At 50.7% G+C, this 20903-nt stretch overlaps 1 protein-coding gene across 1 annotated transcript in view; it reads left to right on the plus strand.

The window, feature by feature from the left end:
* The window catches only part of EEPD1 (endonuclease/exonuclease/phosphatase family domain containing 1), a 108977-nt gene extending 91530 nt beyond the window's left edge, over positions 1 to 17447 (plus strand). The window contains exons 4-8 of the mRNA XM_004418829.3: positions 3807 to 3917; positions 7757 to 7891; positions 10564 to 10702; positions 14932 to 15126; positions 16750 to 17447. Of these exons, the coding sequence (XP_004418886.1) occupies positions 3807 to 3917; positions 7757 to 7891; positions 10564 to 10702; positions 14932 to 15126; positions 16750 to 16949 (780 nt within the window). The 3' untranslated portion in view covers positions 16950 to 17447. The remainder of the gene's footprint in view (positions 1 to 3806; positions 3918 to 7756; positions 7892 to 10563; positions 10703 to 14931; positions 15127 to 16749) is intronic.
* Positions 17448 to 20903: the final 3456 nt, after the last annotated feature.

Consider the following 20903-nt stretch of genomic DNA (forward strand, 5'->3'; position numbering starts at 1 on the left):
CCCTCCCTCTGACACTTACCAGCTGTGTCATCCTGAGTGTAAACTCAAGTTTGGGCCTAACCTTTCTGTGCTGCACTTCGCTCCTGAATAACTAGTAAGGTGTTTGCCTCCTGTGGGTTGTGGGGAGTAAGAGAGATGGTGTGTATAAGACAGGACGCTCTGAAGCGGGCTCCTCAATGCTACTGAGCTTGTAAATCACCCTGAGATCCTGTGAAAATGCAGATTCCAAAATGGTTGGTCTGAGGTGGGCCCAAGAGTCTGCATTTCTAACAGACTCCCAGTGAGGTTGATGTTCCTGGTCCATGGAACACACTCTTAGTAGCAAGGATGCAAAAGGTACTCCCCTTGTGAACTGTTAGTGCAAACAGTCCACTAAGTTAACAAGCTGGCGATTCTTTTTTCAGTCCTAGAAATAGAGGAATATGCCTATCCCTTACCTAATGCTGATCACCAAAATTTGGGCCTGGAATGCTTTCAGCCGTGGACACTTTTCTCCCTGGTCCCTTAAAATATTCATTGTCCACCAAAACATAAGAAATACTGAAGAAGAGGGCAGAGAGGGATAATCTACTCTGTGGGCTGAGAGGTTATCAAGAGCAAGGCTTCAAATGCACAGAATACAGGCGGCCCTTGGGTTCAGGAATTATGGTGCCTTAGGTCTTCTTGAGTTTACCTGCGTGGGAAAGGCTTTTAAACATAAAGCAAAGAAAAATGAGAATGTCTTTGCTTCATTCAATAATACCAACTTTAAACTCGTGTCGGAGTCACCTAGAGGAGCTGTTAAAATGCAGATTGCTGGGCCCCACTCTTGAGATTCTAATTCAGGAAGGTGGGTGGGGCCTGAGACTCTGCGTTTTTAACAAGTCGCAGGTGATGCTGTTGATTACACTTTGACTAGCACAACTTAGTCCCAAAAGACCACCTTTGAGAGTGGTGAGCATGGAAAACAATGTCAGCCTGTGCCACGTCCTCACACTTCTGACCCTTCCGCTCAAAGTGGCATTGTCAGGAATGGGAATGTGTAAGCCGGCCTGGGGTTGGGGTGTGAAGGGGAGATTCACCCATCTTCAGGCATCTGAAGGCCTTGTGAGGGTTAGGAGAGATGCCGTTTCTGGCTGCCTGCGGCTCCTCCCAGCACAGCCAGGGGCCCCAGAGGCTGGGGCTCTCTAATCTGGCTGGTTGGCTAATCACCTGGGGGCTTTTTAAAAATAAATCTTCTCGGGGTGTATCCTAGGAGATTCGGGTGAGCAGCAGGTCCGGGACCCCCTGCGTGGGGAGCAGGGAAGCACCAGATGGGCATTGGAGAGCTGCTCTCCTTTTTAACGATTCTTGGATTCAGCTCTAATGATCACTCAGCAAGCAAATGATTCGCCAGCAGGAAATTGGACCCTCTGTGAAATACATTTCCTCGCTGGATCCCTAAAGTTATGTTGATAAATTCTGACTGCATTTTCCGAATGCTTCATTTCCCATCTGAGGATGGCTTCCGGCCAGGACCATCTGGCCAAGGGGATTCATCCAGGGTGAAGCCCCCCATCAGGAACAGCAGTGTCCACGGGCACTCAGCACTGGGCAGTGTTGGAAGGGGAGCCGATAAAAGTTCCTAATGACCAAATCCCAGAGAGAACACTTCCCAGGCGAACGCGAAGTCACGTTACAATTGAGGCAATTATTTAGATAATTAGCTCCAAGGAGAAATTCCCCCTTTTGTTGGTCATCTCTGGATTTGAGGACTGTGGTCTTCCCTAGAGTTTCCTGGTTGACCAACAGATGCTTGGAGAGTGTCGCTGGGGCTGTGCCCTGTGCCAGGTGGGCTTTGTAAAGGTGACTTGGGTACAGTGCCTGCCGTTATGGCTTCCGGCTGTTGGGAAAGGCAGACACTTGACCGTGTGACTGAAGGCAGCATGACTCCAGTATGGTGCATGTCTACAGTAGACCTCCAGGCCCGCACCTTCCCTGCCCAGTCTCATTTCCCCACAGCACTTGTCTCTGTGGAAATGATTGGTTGAGTCCTTGCTTATGCCTCACCTTCCTTTTTATGGCGTAAATAATGTGAGGGCAAAAACCAGACCGTTAGACCCTGGCATTTCTCACACACTGGATCTGAGCCACCCAGGGAGGGCATGGGCACAGCTCTCTGCGGCTGAGGCGTTCCCAGAGGGGGCTGCCAGCTGATGGTGGTCTGCCCACAGCACTGCCTGAATCTGGGGCAGATGCTTAGGGCGACTTCAGAATCACCTAGAGGGCTTGTTAAGAAACAGATATCTGGGCCTCACCTAGAGTTTCTGATCCAGTAGGTCTAGGATGGGGCCAGAGAAGTTCTAACAAGTTCCCAGGTGATGCTGATGTTCCGGGGCCCCAGACCACACTTTGAGAACCACCGGGCGGGTGGTGCATCAGCGTGGCCATCACAACTTAGCCACTGGACAGATGGAGGGTGGTCGAATGGCAGAGCGACAGGGAGACTTCTTAGAAGGAGTGCCAGTGACCCAGGTGAGAGAAGGGGGACCTGAAACAGGCCATAGTGGGACTGGAGAACAGAAAAAGGGAACTCCAGACACATGTGACAGTAGAATCAATGGTCTGGGTGAGAGATGGGATGTGGGAGGAGAAGGAAAAGTCAGAGCAGCCGGAAGTAGGACATGCTGGAAACTGAGATGTTCACGGGGGTGGGGGAGGGGAATGGCATGTTCCTTTGGGATCTGCTGTGTTTGTGGTTCTACAGAGACCTTCAGATGGAAATGTTAAAAAGGTGGTCGAAATTACAGTTCAAAACTCAGGAGAGAAATCTGGGCTGCAGGTACAGATTTGGGGGCCTTGGGGAGACAAGTATAAACTGATGCTGTCAGGCTAAGGTTAGCTAAGGGCAGCTCATTAAAGAGAGAGCGCTGATGCGCCCAGAAGGAAGCTAAAGACTCGCTTGTAGGGGCAGGCAGAGGAGGAGATGATTGGAGTGCTCCCAGGTGCATGAAGCAAAGGGACAGGAGGGTGTCACCAGGAAGGGGCAGTACCAGATGTGGGAGCCTCTCAAAAACCAAGCCCAAACCTAACAAATTCTGGGAACCCCTCACAAGAACCAACCCCAGGAGGTGGGGTTGGGTTTGAGGCATGACTTAGAGGAACTGGTCCACATACTTTGAAGCCCGTAGTTTTTTGACTCCTCATTTTACTTTTCCTGTGCAATTTATTTTGCCTTGGTGATAAAGTCACTTTACAGTTCCCACGCCATGTTGGTGGGATGTGCGTAAGCAAAAAGAAGCTCACCCTGCAAACGCGGGGGCGGAGAAGCCGTCCATGACAGTGGGCTTTCTTCTCAGAAGAAAACCAGTGTGAACAATGTCGTTGAAGATGATGCTGGGCCTTGCTTTTTGCACCTCCGAGCTAAGCCCCAGGGAGAAAAGATACCATGTGTTCATCTTTTTTCCTCTGCGTTTGATCCTGGTGTAGACCCTCCTGGGCGGGACCTTAAAACCCTTGAAACCGCTGGTTTTAGAAGGATAAAAAAAGATTCTGACAACTCGTTTTGAAGTATTTGCTAGAATGCTACAAAGAGAGTTGACTTCCATGAACTGAGTCCCCGGGTGATAACTGTGCGTTTCGTAGATAGTTTGCTGTTTAATTCGTGGTCCTTGTTTATTCGTCTGAGTCTTCACAAACCCTGGTTTTTGCGAACGCAGGGATGAAGTCCGACAAGTCTCTGAATAGGGCTGATGAGTCAGGATCGTGTGTTTTCTGGCTCCTCAGGCTGCCACCAGCGGAACTGCTCTAGGCGGGAACACACACCGACCTGTGCTCTGTCTTTGCAGTTCTGCACGGAGCTGAACCAGCCCATCCTGCCCAACATCCGCAAGTGGAGGGGGCCCCAGGGATGCTGGAAGGCCGTTGTTGCCGAGACGCCCTCGACCCAGCTCCAGAAGGTACCCTCATCTGCACAACTTGGATTTTCTTTCCATTTTATTGAAACAGCCTTTTTCCCTCATCGCAGACATTTAAAATTTTCCTTTGCCAACATCCTTGATGCAATTTTGTATTTCTGCCCATTTTTTAGCTCTTTGCCATTCATTTCAGAATGCCCTGGTTCTTGTTTCATGTTTAGATCAGGAATGGATGGCCGCCCAGACGGAAAAGGGGGAGTTTGGGGTGTTGGGAGGAAAGAAGAAATCCTGTCTGGAGCCAAGGCAGCAAAGGGGGTATTTCTGTCCTCTGTCCTCATACCCCCTTCTCCACAGTTCTGTCCTCTGCCATGTTTGTGGAGAGCCCCTTGTTCATTGACTGAAAACTTCAGATTTGCTTAATTCATACCTGAAGTGTTTGCTTCCGTGGTAGAAATTGTGCACATGGAAATGTTCTGCGGAGATTTTCAGCAGATTTTAATTTTGAATTTTCTTTCATGAGTATAGCCCATATGGCTGTGGGTACATCTCTGTATGTGTACATTTTTGCTCTTACATATCATATTCATGACCAGTTTTTACTCACTTGGAATGTTCAATATCAGTGGAGTTTTAGGGGTTTTTTTTTTTTTTGTGAGGAAGATCAGCCTTGAGCTAACATCCATGCTAATCCTCCTCTTCTTTTGCTGAGGAAGACTGGCTCTGAGCTAACATCTATCGCCAGTCCTCCTCCTTTTTTTCCCCAAAGCCCCAGTAGATAGTTGTATGTTATAGTTGCACATCCTTCTAGTTGCTGTATGTGGGACGTGGCCTCAGCATGGCCAGAGAAGCAGTGCGTCGGTGCGCACCTGGGATCCGAACCCGGGCTGCCAGTAGCAGAGCGTGTGCACTTAACCGCTAAGCCAAGGGCCAGCCCTAGGTTTTAAAATAGACTTCTGATAGTTAATCAGGAGTTGGAAACTGTATCATCACATAATTTTCCCACAAATGCATATGTTATATTTTTTATCTCTTGTATACCTAATATGCTTATAAACACACATGAGTAGCACTTAATATGAGTGATATTGAGATTTGGGGATTTTAAATTATAACTGTATACTGGATTAAAAGTGTCTAGTCATTTATTGACAATAAGCTCTCTTTTTAGCTACTGCTTAAAAATGTGATATAAATCTTGTTTCTCTGGGTTTTATGTTTTGGAGTGTAAATGGTCACTATAGGTGACAGCTGGTGTACATTCACAGTAGCTGGAAATGGAGCTGAATTGAAATGTGTTGACCACTCCAGCCATGGCTCTCCCTTCTCATTCTACACAGAAGTAATAATAATACCACTTTGCTTTTTTTTTTAATAGCACTTTACACGTATGTAGGTTCACGAGGCTCTTATAGTCCATTTAACAGTCTTGAGTCATCCATTCAACAAATCATTAGAAAGATTACTACATGCCCAGGCGCTGTTACATGCCACATACACATGAATGAGAAAAACAGACCCAGATACCCAGCTCTGCCTGTTTTTACTCTTTGCAAGCACAGAGGGACCCCATCCTGAGCCTGGCGGAGCCCCTCCTTCAGGGAGCTCCCAGCCTCTTGGAGGAACAAGACAGGTTACCCAATTCCAGGTCAGGGTGTCAAGGCCATTGGAGAACAGTGTTCGATTGCAGGGAGGCATGAGTTCGAGCCACTTAAACCTCTCAGCCTCAATTCCTTCGTCTGTAAAATGGGAGCAATAGCCTCTTCCTTAGCTCACAGGGTGGCTGTAGAATTTAAAAAGAGAACATGCACTGGAATGCTTCATTTACAGACCACAGGCCGGGGCCTGGCAGGGTGCACCTGAGGCGGCAGGCCGGCCAGGCCAGGTTGTGCTGGGAGTGCGTGCCTATCTCAGGCTGCGGCTGGGACCAGGTCCACCCAGTTGTTAGCATGGAGGGTTGTGGCCCAGTGTGGACCAATCTCCTGGTCTCTCAAAAGATGCAGATATCTGGATTTTAATGTGAAAATGTCCAGAATTTTAAATATGGGCAGATAATCCAAAAACTTTTAAACACTGTCTGGGTCTAACAAACTATACCTACAAGTCACCAGTGTTCAGTCTCTACCCCAGAGGAACGGAAGAAAGTGGTCGCAGCAGCTCTGTTTCTCCAAGGCCTAAAATGACGTCCAGGCGCCTTCTGTTTAGTTCTCGAGTCCTCGCCCCACAGCTGGAGGGCAGTCTGCTGATGAGGAAATTGAGATCTAGTACGATGGAGCGATTTGCCCAGAAGTCATCAGCTGATGTGAGGTGGGCTCAGGCCCAAACCCAGTTAGCTCTCTCTGGCTCTAATGCCTGATTCCCTTCCGCTGCCCCGCGCGGAGGTGCAGCTGTTCTTCAGGAGTAGGGGCCCACCCAAGTCAGGGGGATTGTGAAGTCAGAAGGGTGGTAAGGAACAGCACACACAGAAGCGTGGAGGCCAGAAAGGCCCAGTCCTGCTGGGAACATACGTGATCAGGTGTGAAAGGCAGCGTTGAGCGGGAAGGTGCCTACCCAGAGTGGTCCTCAGGCAGTGGGGAGCCAGTTAAGGTTTCTACACAGAAGGTGACCTGAGCCGTACTTAGGAAGGTTACTCTGGCACTGCCGCTTGGGAAACAGTAGGGCAGGGGATTAACCCTCCGATGCTGAGAGGGCAAGTTGCTCACTATATTTTCCTCACTTTACACCTGAGGAAGCAGGTTTAGAGAAAGAGCGGCTTGCCTGAGGTCCCACGGCTGACTCCAGTGGGACTGAGAGCCAGATCTTCCAATTCTTAAACTAGGCCTCTCTCCAGTGAGTGGGCAAGTCCATCCTTGTAAAATATAAAAGTGCACAGCAGGCAGAACACTGTTCCCCTGTTCACTCCTTTTCTCCTCCTCCACATATGCCCGTTGAGTCGAGGTGCTGAGCCCAGCAAGGCGTGTGGCTGGGACCCGAGCTGAAGAGGCTCTGCAGAGGCTGCTCAAGTTGTGTAAAGTCACTTCCTCTTTCGCAACGAGCATGCTGGCCCCTCAGATGACACCGCAGATCCCGCCTAGGCAACAGAGCCTCCAGAGGCTGGGATGGTGGGAGGGGAAGCCTTTCCTCCCTCCAGAAGGCCCCAGCAGACAGATTCATAGTGGCCCCTCTGACTGCCAGAGGTGGAAGGGTTTAGCACCAGGCCCCAGGGCCCTGCCGACACCACCCTGTCTGTCTGCCCCACCTGCCTGCCCTCGCAGGGCTCTGCACTGGGGCTTCAGAACCCTGTGTGGGGCCCCATCCCCCTGAGGAGGGCCCTTGACCAGTTCCAAACCACTGGGACTGTTAGCTCCCACCTCCCTTCATCCAGCAAATATTTATTGAGCATTTACAAGGTGCTAGGCACCAGTTGTAAGCAAAACTCACCCCTTGGAGTCTTAGATTTGATTCTCATCATTGCCATTTACCAGCTGTGGGATTTTAGGGAAGTTACTTAACCTCTCTGAGCAGCTGAGTCCTCGTCAGGCAGATGGGGGTATGAGTGGCTATCTCGTGGGGTGAGATGATTAAAAAGATAACTCTATGCCTAGTCTGGGCTTCCTCCAACCCCACCCCCAAAGAGAAGAGCCCGGGCACCCCTGGCTGCACATAAAGCTCTGGAATTGGCAGTGTGGGAAATGTGGGGGGACGATAAGGAAGAACGTGCTGTGGCTTTTGGGGTGAAGTTTTGTTTCACAGCAGCCCATGTGCATGTAATCTCATGACAGAGCCCAGAGCCTGCTGCTTCTCCCCGTCTCCTCCTGGCCTCTCATGCCTCTTCCCCCAGCTCGGGCTGAGCCCGGCCACAAGACAGACCCCTCTGCACACTCACGCCCCCTCTTCTCCCGCAGGGGGCTGGGTTCTCGGGATTCCTGTGGGACGCAGCGGCCGGAGTGGAGCTGAGAGACGCCGCCTCGCAGGAGAGCTCGCCGGGCAACGGGCACAGGAGGCCCCCGGGTCCCAGTCCATACCTCGCCAAGTTCAAGGTACTTGCTCCACTCACCGTGAAGGTCTACTTCTAAAAAGGAGGAAAAAGCCCCCTTCTAAACTGTGAGCCAGGGAAGCCTCATCTTTTTGCCTCAGTTATATCCCTCTCGGGGTCGGGTCAGCATGCACTCTGGGGTTCCCTGGGCTGGTGAACTTGCCCAGGGCAGGAGTGAGAGGGATCTGGGGGGACTTGAGCTCCAGTAACTCCGACATCTGGGCAGGAAGGAGATCAGGTGGCCCGCTTCCAAACCTGACACACGTCAGAATCACCTAGGGAGATTTTATTCAAATCAGGATTCAGGACCCTGCCCCAGACATAGAGAATTTCTGGGATAGGGACTGGACTGTCTGTTGTTCAGAAGCACCTTCAGTGCTGCTTCAGCCCTCCTGGCGCTGGGTAACGAGGTCAGGCATTTGGGAATCGCTGTATTAGAGGGCAGCAGAACTGCTCTAAGGAGCCCCTTCTCCTTACCAGAGAGAAGGGGGACCATCAACGCGTCATTTGGGTTTGGAGAGGGTCTGGGAGAAGCTTCTGGGCTGTGGGGCCAGGGCAGCCCCATAACGACATCTCCAGATGAACCCTCACGCGCTTGGAGTCTCTGTCTCACCAGAGTCAGGGGCAGCAAGCAGACGGATCTGAGCTGTCTCTCTGCTTCCCCTGGATGCCCTTGGGAAGTGTTAATTAACAGCAAACAGAAGCTGGTCGGCAGGAAGGAGAAGCCAGCAGCCAAAACAGATCACCAATCAGCAGTCAATTGACCTTATCCCCATGGCACTTCACCTGTGAAATCACGGGGTCCAGCAAGAGTGGCCTCTTGCCTAGCAGAGCCTAGCAAGCACCTGCTGGATGTTTGGGACCGCCCCCCTCCCCTTTCTGTGGGCCCCAGAGCAGTTCTGGAGCCTGAGAGTTGCCTCAAACCCCAGCACGTTTTCTCTCTGGCGGCCTGGCTAGCTGGGTGCTGGGCCAGCCCGTGTGTGGGGGGCTGTGTTGGCTCTGGCCGGGCTCTAGCCCAAGCACATGTCCCTCACACACTGCAGCTGCAGAGTTGCTGGGGTTGTGTGCACACACACAGCTGGGGCTGTCTGTGGATTGTACTTATGGTACTGATGTGTAAATCACCCAGGTGTCATCTTTAAAACCTCCTAACACCACTCTAGGTCCCTTTTTTATGTGAAGTGGCTGTGGGCTTTGGCCAAGCAGGGCAACAGCCAGAACCAGCCAGTGTCTCTAAAAGGCAGGCTGTTTTTAATGGCCAATGAGAAAGTGCTACCGTGTCATAAATTATTGGCCCAAATCCTCTAAATAAAGCAATCCCCTAGACAGGCACTCAGCCTGCTATACTTCATGTCACCTTCGAGGCCGGGCAAGTACAGTACAGAGACGCGGCTTCTCTCCCCAGGCAGGGCTCCCCTGCCCATGGCCTGAAGGCGGGTCCTCTGCGGTCAGAGTCGCACCTGCAGAGAGAGCTCACCGTGCTAGGTGGTAGTGATAGCAAACTGAGGTCACGTCTGTAGGACAAAACTAGCACCCTCCACTTCCTGGGGGCTCCCCTGCACCCACTCCCTCCTGGCAGTGTTTGGTGTTTGTTGCCATGGCGAACGGAAGGGGAGGATTGCCAGACCCGGAGCAGCTGAGCAATGCCGCAGTGCTCTGGAGACCAGCTCTGCCTTCACAATTCTGCACCTGCACACCAAGCACCCACCCTGGGGACGCAGGACTGGGGCACATCCTGTGCTGCCGGGTTCAGCCAGCTTTCTTTCTTAATTATTTTTTGTGAGGAAGATCAGCCCTGTGCTAACATCTGCCAATCCTCTTTTTTTGCTGAGGAACACTGGCCCTGGGCTAACATCCGTGCCCATCTTCCTCCACTTTATATGGGACGCCACAGCATGATTTGCCAAGCGGTGCGTTGGTGCACGCCCGGGATCCGAACCGGTGAACCCCGGTCTGCCGCAGCGGAGTGCACACTTAACTGCTTGCGCCATGGGGCTGGCCCCCCCTCTTTTTTTGTAATACATAATTTTTTTTTTTTTTTGAGGGAGACCGGCCCTTTGCTAACATCTGTTGCCGATCTTCCTCTTTTTCTTTTTTCTACCCAAAGCCCTGGTAGATAGTTGTGTATCATAGTTGTCGAGTTGTCAGCTTTCGTTTTTGACATGTTTGAAATGAGATGAAAGTGAGCATCGAGGTGTAGCGGGCTCCAGAGGGAAAAGAACACAGAGGGGTAGGTGGCACGTGTGTGGGTGGGGAAGGAGGCAGGTCCCAGCAGTGGGTCCTGGCAGGGGGTTGGCAGGCTGGCCCTATAGGTAGGGGCCCAGGTCTTTGTTAACATCCAGAGCTAGAGCCACCTCCTTCTTTATAGGAGGAGGAAGGAAGGAAAAAAAACCAACCTGACATTTCTAGCTGTGCCCAATTTTCCAGGCCCTAAGGAAGAGTAGGAGTGTAATGTGGGGGGTGAGCTGATAGAACAAGATAGATTTCCATCCTGCAGGGCCCTCGGGAAAATCTTACAGTGAACCGCCTTGCGTTATCTCCTGGGGTGTGAGCTGGCCTTGTTTGTGTTTACCGTTGTCAACGTTGTACATGAAGCTACTCATGAGTCGGAGGTGGTGGATACAGGAAATCTGAGCATCTAAGCCTATCCCTGTTGCTTTGTTTCCTGTTGCCCAGGTGGGAAGTAATGACTTGACCCTGGTGAACCTTCACCTGGCAACCCTGACCCTCCCAGGGGGCGAGAATCCAAGCAAGAATCACAGTGACAGCCACCGCTTGGCTAGCTTCGCACAGACCTTGCAGGAAACCCTGAAAGGTAGGAAAGTGCTTTTCTCTGTGGCTGGGCCAACAGCTACTACTTCTGCAGGGCAGGCAGGGGGTTGCTTCTTCCGTGCGTCTCTCCCATCCCTTAGGCTGGCGCTCAGCAGCAGCCGTGCCTATTGAGGGCACAGGAGACGATCACACCCCTGGCACCTTGTGAAGCCTGGCCACCCTGTGCATGGTGACATCTTTGTCTCTGTGGGCCTCACATTTGGGTTCCACAGGCTTTGTGGCTCTTCAGCCTCTCTTTGATGGAAAGGATTGGGGTGATGACATCCTCCCCTGTGACAGCTCCTCCTGGGGAGCTGTCCTGGCTGTGCCACTGTGGTGGGGCCACCTGCAGATTTGCACGTGCTCTTGTGAAGGATAGACAGTTGGTGACAAGGGGAGTTGGAACGTCCTGATTAGCAGTCAAGAGTTTTTCTCCCTGGCGGGATGCAGATTTTGCTGAAGGAGCTGGAAGCTCTCAGAAAGGCTGGATTCTAATCTCAGCCCCTTCAGTAGCTGGAGGACCTCAGACAAGTCACCACACCACTTCAAGCCCATCTAATGGGGGAACTGACAGCGCTAACCTCTCAGCGTGCCCAGGGGGCTCGGTTACTGTCTGTGGAAGTACCCAGCACACAGTAGGAGCTCAGCAGACATGAGTTGACTCAAAAAATACCAGAGGAATTAAGAGAACATTGAAAAGAGTAGAACTTCAGAAGAAAGGTGGGCTCTCTGTTTTCCAGGCTCTGCCTCCAACAATACAGAAGGTTTTTTGTGTGTAGTTTACCAGAAGGAAACATTGACACGGCGTTTGTAAGGACTGGGATGTTTTCAATTTGGCTTGGCTTGTCAGAGCGCTGACCTTCTCTAGGTGAGGGTTTACAGCTGGAGCCTGGAATTCTTTTCCGTATTCTTGAGTCTTGGCCGATATTCTCTAGCTTTCTAAGCTTTTTGTTAAATATCCCCTCACAATGGGTGATTCATGAAGATTCTGCTACAAAAAATATTTCAGTCAAACTACAAGCTTACATTTAAAAAAGATTTTTTTATTGTAATAAAATATACATAAGGTAAAATTTACCAACTTAACCATTTTTAAGTGTACAACTCAATGGCATTAAGTATATTCACATTGTTTTACAGTCACCACCAGCGTCCATCTCTGGAACTTTTTCATCTTCCCGAACTGAAACTCTGTGCCCATTAAATGATAACTCCCTAGTCTCCCCTCCCTCAGCCCCTGGTGACCACCATTCCATTTTCTGTCTCTATGAATTTGACTGCTCTAGGTATCCCATTTAAGTGGAATCCTACAATATTGTCCTTTTGTGGCTGGCTTATTTCACTTACATTATGTCTTCATGGCTCATCCATGTTGTAGTGTGTGTCAGAATTTCCTTCCTTTTTAAGGCCGAATACTGTTCCACTGTATCTGTGTACCACATTTGGTTTATCCATTCATCGATCAGTGGACACTTGGTTGTTTCCCTCTTTTGGCTATTGTGAATAGTGCTGCTATGAACATTGATATGCAACTTACATCTTAAACCAGGATGTGCTGTGACCAGCCTTCTACTTAGCTTATGAGTCTTTGGGCTAAAAAAAGTCAGAAAGGTGTGTGAGCTGAGATACTCGATCCACGGAGTAACTCTGTGGGAAATTGTTCACCTATGGTTAGTCTCTAACCAAGTAAAAAGGATGAACTGATAGCTTTTAAAACCTGTGGACATTTCTATTATTCTAGATCCCTAGCAGAAAGGAAAGACGCCAGTTCATAACTTCTCTGATGACCTTAGGCCCTCGCTGTTTTCTCTGATAGCCACGGAGTGGTCAGGTTTTTGTCAGAAAACCTGGGCAGGTTATTGTTCCGAGTTGCCAAGGGACTATTGACCCACAGCCTGGCTCGGCCTTGATGTGTTCAGGGACGGACTCGTGTTCCCTGAGTCCCCCCGCTTATAATTAATATCCAGTTGTTAGCTGGTGACACAGCAGACCAAGGATTCAGGAGGTGCTCCAGCCTGCCCAGTGTGCGACAGGGCAAATAGTAGCAGAGGTGGTTCAGCTAAAACAGAGACTCAGCCTTTATTCCACAGACTCCTATCAGAGCAAACAGAACCGATGTGATTAGCAAACTCTGGGCCTTTCTGCCTCGGTCTGGAATGTGTGTCCACATTGTTGACGTCAGCGGGTGGTGTGGTCCTCTGATGGAATGTTCTTCTTTTGGACCCCACCAGGGCTTGCTCTGTGAGCTCAGCAGGGGTGAAACAGGGCACGGAGTAATGCTGAACATCCGGGTAGGACCATCCCTCAGTGGGCACTGGCGCCTGCTGTTGTCTCTGGCATTTTATAAATCCAGGCACCCTGAGGGAAGCAGCCCTGAGCATTGTCCCCTCACTCCTGGGAACTGAGGGAACGACTGAGGAGCCCACCCCAGGTGGGTGCTTTCTGGGAGAATTCAGGCCTCTGCACACCTGCGGATTCTCAGAGGCAAGAACTGCCTCGACATCATCACCAACGCCGATTTAACCGACAGAAGATGAGTTGTTTGAGTCCTGGATGTGCCTGTTCAGAGAGCTGTTAGGCAGAGCCGGATTTATTGACCCTTGACACCAGCATCTCTCCTGGTTTCAGGATTGTCTTTTTTGGCCCAAACTTTTCCAGGTCTATGTCAAATGAAAACCTGCCTCTTTATATGGGAACCTTCTGCCTCAGTCTTTCATAACCTTCAGTTTTCTTTGATATTCAGTAAAGGTAGCATCTTTCTCTTCTTTGAAAACTAAACGGCACCTTAATTCTGAGGTACTTCCTGTGCCACGTTCATCCATTTAGTCCACACGTATTTATCGAGTGTCTGCCACGCAGCAGACACTGTTCCAGGTACTGTTCCAGGCCCTTGGGGTTTCATGATGAACAGCCGTCCACATCCTCGTGGTTCTTCCATTCTGGCTCTCTGTTAAGAGCCTGGATTTGAGGGCTGGCTCGGTGACTTTGGGTGAGCCGTTCAGCCTCTTGGAGCCTCAGCTTCTTGCCTGCAGAGAGGGCCTGGCACTCAGGGAGGGCTCAGTGGACGGTCATGAACACTGGCCAGGTGTGAGTTGTTATTAATGTTATTCTCAAGTCGGCTTTTGTGTTGGAAGTGGCTTCTCAAGGCAGGTTTCTCACCCTGCTTTGGGTACCAGGTTGTTTGAATCTAGCCTGAGGGGTACAGTCACATCTCTGTTGGTGACACAGTGGAGCTGCAGGAAAGGCTTCCATCTCGTCCCCTTTTGTCCGTTATGTCCCCTGGAGGACGGTGGCATCTGCAATGCGCCAGTGTCCTCTGCTGGTGGCTTGTGTCATTTCACTTGAGCTTTCCCTCTAGCCATTACCACAGAAGCATACTCGTGTCAAGGAAAAAGATTGGCTGAGTGTCTCAGATACGTGTGGCCCTTGTCTGTGAACCGCTTTCCTTAAAGCCTCCCTTGCAAGGGGTGATGGAAATGCTGCTGCCATGATAACGTGGTTCCCTGAGATGAACCTGGAGACAGGAGGCGATGGTCAGGCAGGGTTGATGGGAATTCCACAGAGCCTCGCCCGGGTCCGCTGTCCTTTCAGAATGTCTGCTTGCTTTGGGAGATACTTCATAACTATCCCACTTACTCTAGTGTAACCCAAACTAGGGGAGAAATGTTGAAAATAAAGAGAAAAGCTTCCCAGTGTGGCTCTGTATTAGTTTGCTAGGGCTGCCATAACAAAATACCACAGACTGGGAGGCTTCAACAACAGAAATTTATTTCCTCATGGTTCTGGAGGCTGCAAGTTCAAGATCAAGGGTCAGCAGGATTGGTTTCTCCTGAGGCTTCTCTCCTTGGCTTGTAGACGGCTGCCTTCTCCCTGTGTCTTCGCATGGTCTTCCCTCTGTGCTCAATAAATGTTTGTTGAGCTTTTGTGAAATATCTGGGCAAGATCCTAAGGCCTTTTTCTGCTGAGAGATCTGTGACCCATGAGCTGGAACACAGGTGATCTCTGCATCACACACCCCCCTATTTCCAACTGCATCACTAACCTACTCTTAAAGTTTTGGGGGATTATTTTGCACAAGGAATTTGGAGAAATTGGGAGAATGAGAACCAGGCCACAGTCTTCACCCTGGGAGTCAGACCAGAGCATCACAGCCCTGCTTCAGCGGGCTATGCTCAGTGTTGAGCTTACTTTCCGCCACCTCTGAATTCCTGATTTTCTTCCTTCCACTTCCAGGAGAAAAAGACGTGATTGTTTTAGGGGATTTCGGCCAGGGGCCAGATAGCAGTGACTATGATATCTTGAGGAAAGAAAAATTCCACCACCTGATCCCAGCGCACACCTTCACCAACATCAGCACCAAGAACCCTCAAGGTTCAAAGTCTCTGGACAACATTTGGATCAGTAAGAGCTTAAAGAAGGTTTTCACAGGTAAAGCAGAAGTCACTTGTTCTTTCTGTTTGGAAATGGGGTGGGAGAAACCTGTCTGAACTGACGGTTCCAGACTGTTTGGTTTGAGCAGGAGTCAGGAGTTACCTTACCTCTGTGGGCATTTATAGGGTTATTGTTTAGGTGACCCTGTAATTATCATTCAAGCAGAGTGACTTTTAAAAGGGAAAAGGGTATGAAAATAATTAAAAGGCATTCGCTGATCCACAACAGGGCAAACCGAGCATGTCCCAGCAAACCTGGTTATAGGCTAGCAGAGCCCCACTTCAGAGATGAGCTGATAACTTCCCCTAATTTTAAGGACACTTAGTCATTCAGCAAACATTCCACAAGCCCTGTCATGTGCAGGCATCGTGTTTGGGCCTGAGGTTAACCGACATGCCATCAGTGCCCTGAGGAGCAGCAGTGGGGGGTGAGCACATGTGTCACATAGTGTCACGGTAGGCTGGGAGAAGTGCTTTGACAGACTTCACAAGAATCAGGATGCTGTGAGTAATCTCAGCACTGAAAAACAGGTCTCCCCTCCACCATCCAAACCGATAACCTGCTGAACAGACTTCAGGTTGGGAAACAATTAGTCAGAAATGTGGAAGCGACAGTAGGGTCCTTTGATGAAAGACAAGAATGATGGTTCTCAATCCTGCCTGGAACCTGAGTACCAAGGGATGCGTATTATACTTCAGGGGGACATGTAAAAATTTACAAAGTACCAGTGCTGAGGGCCCCCGTGAGACGCTAACATGCGGCAGGGCTCACATCCTCAGGCGGCTTCTCTCTGGGCTCCAGTTTCCTGTTGGACTGTGTCATGAGAGGATCTGAAGGACAAACAAAGTGGGTCTTAGGGAGTGACAAGCATCAGAGGAGGCGAGATGCAGTTTGCAGAAGCGCACTGCCGGCCGGCGCAACCTGCCCGGGCTGCCGGGAGGGCGCCCGTGGAAGGAGATGAGAGAGCACCTCATCTGTCCCCTTGCTGTTAAGTTGTCGAATCTAGGCTGCAGGGAGGAGTTGCCGCCATCACGGAACTGTTGTCGGGGCAGAACCCAGGCCTCGTGCCCTTACGCTACCCCGCGACATTGCTCCTCACTGAGGCCACAGCAGTGCTGACTGCTCTGTGCTCGCTTTTGTCACTGTTGATTTCATCGTTTTTCAGATGTACCTCCCGCATCATCTGTTTCTGAGTCTTTATTTTTAAAATACCTTTACTTTCTCATAAACCTCTGTGACTTTCTTCTTTTTACCCTTTTTTATAGAACTTATTTCCCCCCCCTTACTGTCTTTGCTTTGTGAAATAGGACCTTCACTTAGACCTCTTTGGTCAGATTAGAAGAGGTACGTAGTGGGGAGGAGGTCAGCCATAGGCTGACGGGTATGTGAATGGGCAGGAGGCCTGGACTCAGGGTACATTCAATGCCTGAATGGTAGACCCTCGCTTGTCCAGAAGATCAGATTGGCCGAGACATTTTGTTTGCACGGGAAGCCAGATAGCTGAGGAGAGTTGTCAGGAAACCCCAGCTTGGGGACATGCAGGTCGGCCCCCACCTGCCAGCCTGTGACCCCATGCATCCCCTGTCCTCATCTCTGGGTCTCTTTTCCCTCCCCCTTCAGGTCACTGGGCTGTTGTGAGAGAAGGCCTCACGAACCCTTGGATTCCAGATAACTGGTCCTGGGGCGGAGTGGCTTCTGAGCACTGCCCCGTGCTCGCTGAGTTTTACACTGAAAAGGACTGGAACAAGAAGGAAGGCCCTCGGAACGGTGACGGGGTCACCTTGGAGCGAACTGAAGCCAACATTAAGCATGAGCGATGATGACACCAAATCGGTTTTTCCAGCCTCTGACCCCGGAGGGCAGGGAGCTAGCCCTTCCAGGTGAGGATGCAGAGCCAGACCTGCCTTGCAGTCTTCGTCCTGACAACATCAGTGCCGGGCCTTGACCTGCCTGCCTTCTTTGTGAACAGTTTTGAACCTCTGTTGGGGGAGGGAGGTGCCAGATGATCAGATGGGAAGCCCAGTGGAGAACTGAATCGTCTCGTCTGTGGATGCCGCCCCTCAGCAGACGAGGGCCGGCCGCTGCGGCCTGGGCTGCAGCACGGAGAGAACAGGAATGGAGGCTGAAGGAGGAGAGGGAGACGTCTCAGCTGCCCAGGCTGTGGAGCAAGGCCAGAAGCTCTCGTCTCTGCCCCCCAGTCTGTGATGTTCTGACTGCAGATTACATAAAGCTTTTAACTGTGATTGAGCACTCTTCTCAAATATTTTGAGTGGTGATTTTTAGTTTTGTTTTGAAAAAATAAACAGAGATGAACCTGCCTGGCTGCAGTGAGAGCCCGGGGGTGGGTTCCCCGGCTGCGGATGTTCTGTGCCCACTTCTCATGCCTCTGTGGGGCTGTGGTCCGTGGAGTCCTGAAGACAATGCACCCACCCTGGGGTGCCTGCTCCTTTACATCCCCCACCGTATAGAGACACCTCCCACACCCCTGTTGACGCCCCTGAGGTCTCTATAAAATCTTTATATGATCTCCTCTCTCCCAGCCCGTCCTCCATCCTCTGACCCCTTTGCTAGACTCTCTGTCGTTGGAGCACCATTTGTGTCTCTGGACACTTAGCATAGGTTCCCTGTGCTGGACAAGAATTCTATCAGGATGATATCATTTCCTCCCTCCTTCCCCACCCAGTTTTCAATGAGATTCCCAGTTCAGAGCCTTCCTCTGTTGATTCTGAGGAATATCTGTTGATTCTGGATCCACCGGAAGCTAAGTGTGGGAGCATTGAGGGAGGGTCCTCCTCTGTGGGAGGATGTGGACAGGGGGACAAGCACATGTTAACTGCCACTAGGCACCCTTCCCATAGCCGAGTTGAGTTCTCCCGTAGGTCCCCTGTGACCATTATAATGCCCATTTCACAGCTGAAGAGACTGAGGCCCAGAGAGCTTAACCTCCTAAGGCTCACACAACCAGTAAGTAAATAGACGGGATCCAAACTCAGTCCAAAGCCCATGCCCCATATCAGTCTAGTTTGCCAACACTCGTGCTATGAGAGTATCAGCATTGATAGTGAACCAGTGAGTCATGAGCCTAGATTACCTGGGTTCTTCCAGTTCACCATGGAAGTTGAGGGGTTATTTCTCCTTCCACACTGAGCCCCCGATTTGGACCAGTACCCAAAAACCGGTGTCACTACGCAGTGTGAACCCAGTGACTTGGGCCCAGTGCAGGATGGGCAGTGAAAGGGGCCCATTTTCCACCAAAAGCCAGCTGGCTCTAAAGACCATCACTGGTCGTGGGCACAGGAAGGAAGCCCTTTCCTGGGGGTTCTGAGAGAACCGGGCCATCAACCATGCCCCCTCCAAGGGGGCGCCTCTCCCCTGGCTCAGACTGCCTCTGGAAGCAGGGCACCTGTGACGCTGAGTCTTGACCGAAAACACCCGAATTAGAATGAAGAGTCCTGGTGGGTAGAAAGGGTGCTTCCCTGCTGAGCAGACCTTTTTTGGTGCCTCATCTAAGCTTAAAACCTCCACCTGCATCCACCAGCCAGATGCCCCAAATCATTTTAGCCAATTGGTTTTTGCACTAAAACTATGGAAAGAAAAGTCTTCTTAAGTGAGATGAGGGGAAAAGAAATCCAGTTAAATGCCCTTTGTGAAGGTCATGTGGTTTGAGCCAGAGGCTGGGGGGCTGAGTTGCAGCAGCCACACGTCACGTGCAGGGTGGTCTCGGCGTTTCTGCTTCTGACATCCAGCAGCGGCTCGGGAAGCCTGGTTGCAGGGCCAGCTGTTCTTGAGCCGCAGCCCACTTGGCTTTTGCTTTTTTGGGTTTCTTTAGTTTTGTTTTTGTTTTGCTTTGTTTTTTGTCATTGCCTTTAATTAATAGACTTTATTTTTAAGAGCAGTTCTAGGTTAGAAAACTTGAGCAGAAAGCACAGAGAGCCCCCATACCCCACCCCTGCCCCCATACGGTTTCCCCTATTGTTAACACCATGCATTAGTGTGGTACGTGTGTTACCATTGATGATTTTTGTGGTTTCCAGGCCAGGCTCTTTCTGGGGGGCACCCTGGGCAGGGTGGGGGGCCTTTGGGGGCACTTCGTGCTAAATGCAGACCAGGGGTGAGCCTGCCAGTGTGTGTGGCATTCCTGGCACGACGGGCTCTGTTTTCTGACTGTTGTGCATTTTATAAGGGTGTCCAAGCCTTTGTACAAATGTGCAGATAACACCTTGGTACAGCTTTTATTTATGGATAAAAGATGCACCAATTGTTAAAAAAAACAATATTGGTACATTATTATTAACTGAAGTCCATGGTTTACATTAGGGTTCGCTTTTATACATTCCGTGGGATTTGACAAATGTATAGTGACACATATCCACGTGACAGTAACATACAGAGTAGTTTCTCTGATCTAAAAGTCCTCTGTGCTCCAACTATTTATCCTCCCCCACCCCCTGGCAACCATGGTCCTCCTACTCGCTCCATAGTAGTGCCTTTTGCAGAATATCACGTAGTCGGAATACTACAGTCTGTAGCCTTTTCAGATTGGCTTCTTCACTCAGCAAGCTGCATTTAAGGTTCCTCTGTGTCTCTGCGTGGCCTCATAGCTCATTTCTTGTTATTGCTGAGTGATACTCCATTGTGTGGAGTTTATCTGCCCCTCTTTGGGTTGTTTCTAAACCCTACCCTTCTCCAGAGTTTCCTCCCGCCCCACCCCAGCTCTGTCTACAATGTGGCATTTCTGCCAGAATCTTCCCTTCCCTCCTTCCTCGTTCTTTTCTTCCTTCTCCTGCCTTCCAGGATTGTCTGAGAAGGGCCCCACTGCGAAGCCACTTGGTTGGACAAGCCAAGGGGAGTGCCCTGACGTCGAACTGGGTTTCTGGCAGGGTGGGGGAGTGAAGGAATTAAATGCTAGGGAAGCTCTGAAAGGCCCCAGGCCCAGAGTTGAAGGCCTGGCATTCTCCCTGGGTCTCCCCATCACAGTAGCCCCTCCTCCTACCCCAATGGAACCTTCCTCTCCTGCCCATTGTCCCCCAAGAGATCCTGTGATCCGAGAGCTCCCATCCTCTCTCCGCGGGAGCCAGTCCACAGGGCCCTCAGCCCTCTCTCAGTTCTGCTGCACCAGCCCGGCCCTTTACCGTCAACAGCCTTAGCAGGGGTGACTCGGGGGGCAGCCAGAAGCCGTCCTGTGCCTCAAATAATTGGGCCCAAGCTATGACTCCCTCACTCCTGCTCCGGAGATGTCAAGGGAAGCAAAACAGGCATGGACCTCCAGAGAGGGCTGTGTTCTTCCGAAGCCAGAGGGATCTCGTTCTCTTGTCTCTTTGGATCTGATGGTTGGAGTTCTCCTCCCCTGCAGATACCATCCCACTGGAGTGAAGGAGAACCCAGATGCCTGGGTGTTAGAATTTGTGTCACATTCAGCCTGGCTTAAGTCCCCGCCCTCTGTGGAATGGGAGGTACGCGCAGCTCACCCGAGGCGGCCACAGGGTTTGTTTGCGGAGGAAAATAATTAATGGCTTCAGCACCACTCACTAATCTTAAACTGGCTCCCGTTTTCAAATAATCTTTGCCCACTCTTATTGGCTCCTCACTCTCCTGAGCACCTTACACGTTTAACTGCTTTATTCCTCAGAAGAGTCCAGTAAAATTGGTACTATTATTATTGGTGTGTTCCTTTTACAGATGAGGAAACTGAGGCAGGGGGAAGGTGAGAGACGAGGGCCCTCAACTAGGGGTGGCCGAGCTGATTGGAAGGCAGGCTTTCTGGCACTGATGCT

Source organism: Ceratotherium simum, chromosome 1 (assembly GCF_057802395.1).
Source record: "Ceratotherium simum simum isolate JZ-2026a chromosome 1, ASM5780239v1, whole genome shotgun sequence".
In the NCBI taxonomy this organism is placed as follows: Eukaryota; Metazoa; Chordata; class Mammalia; order Perissodactyla; family Rhinocerotidae; genus Ceratotherium; species Ceratotherium simum.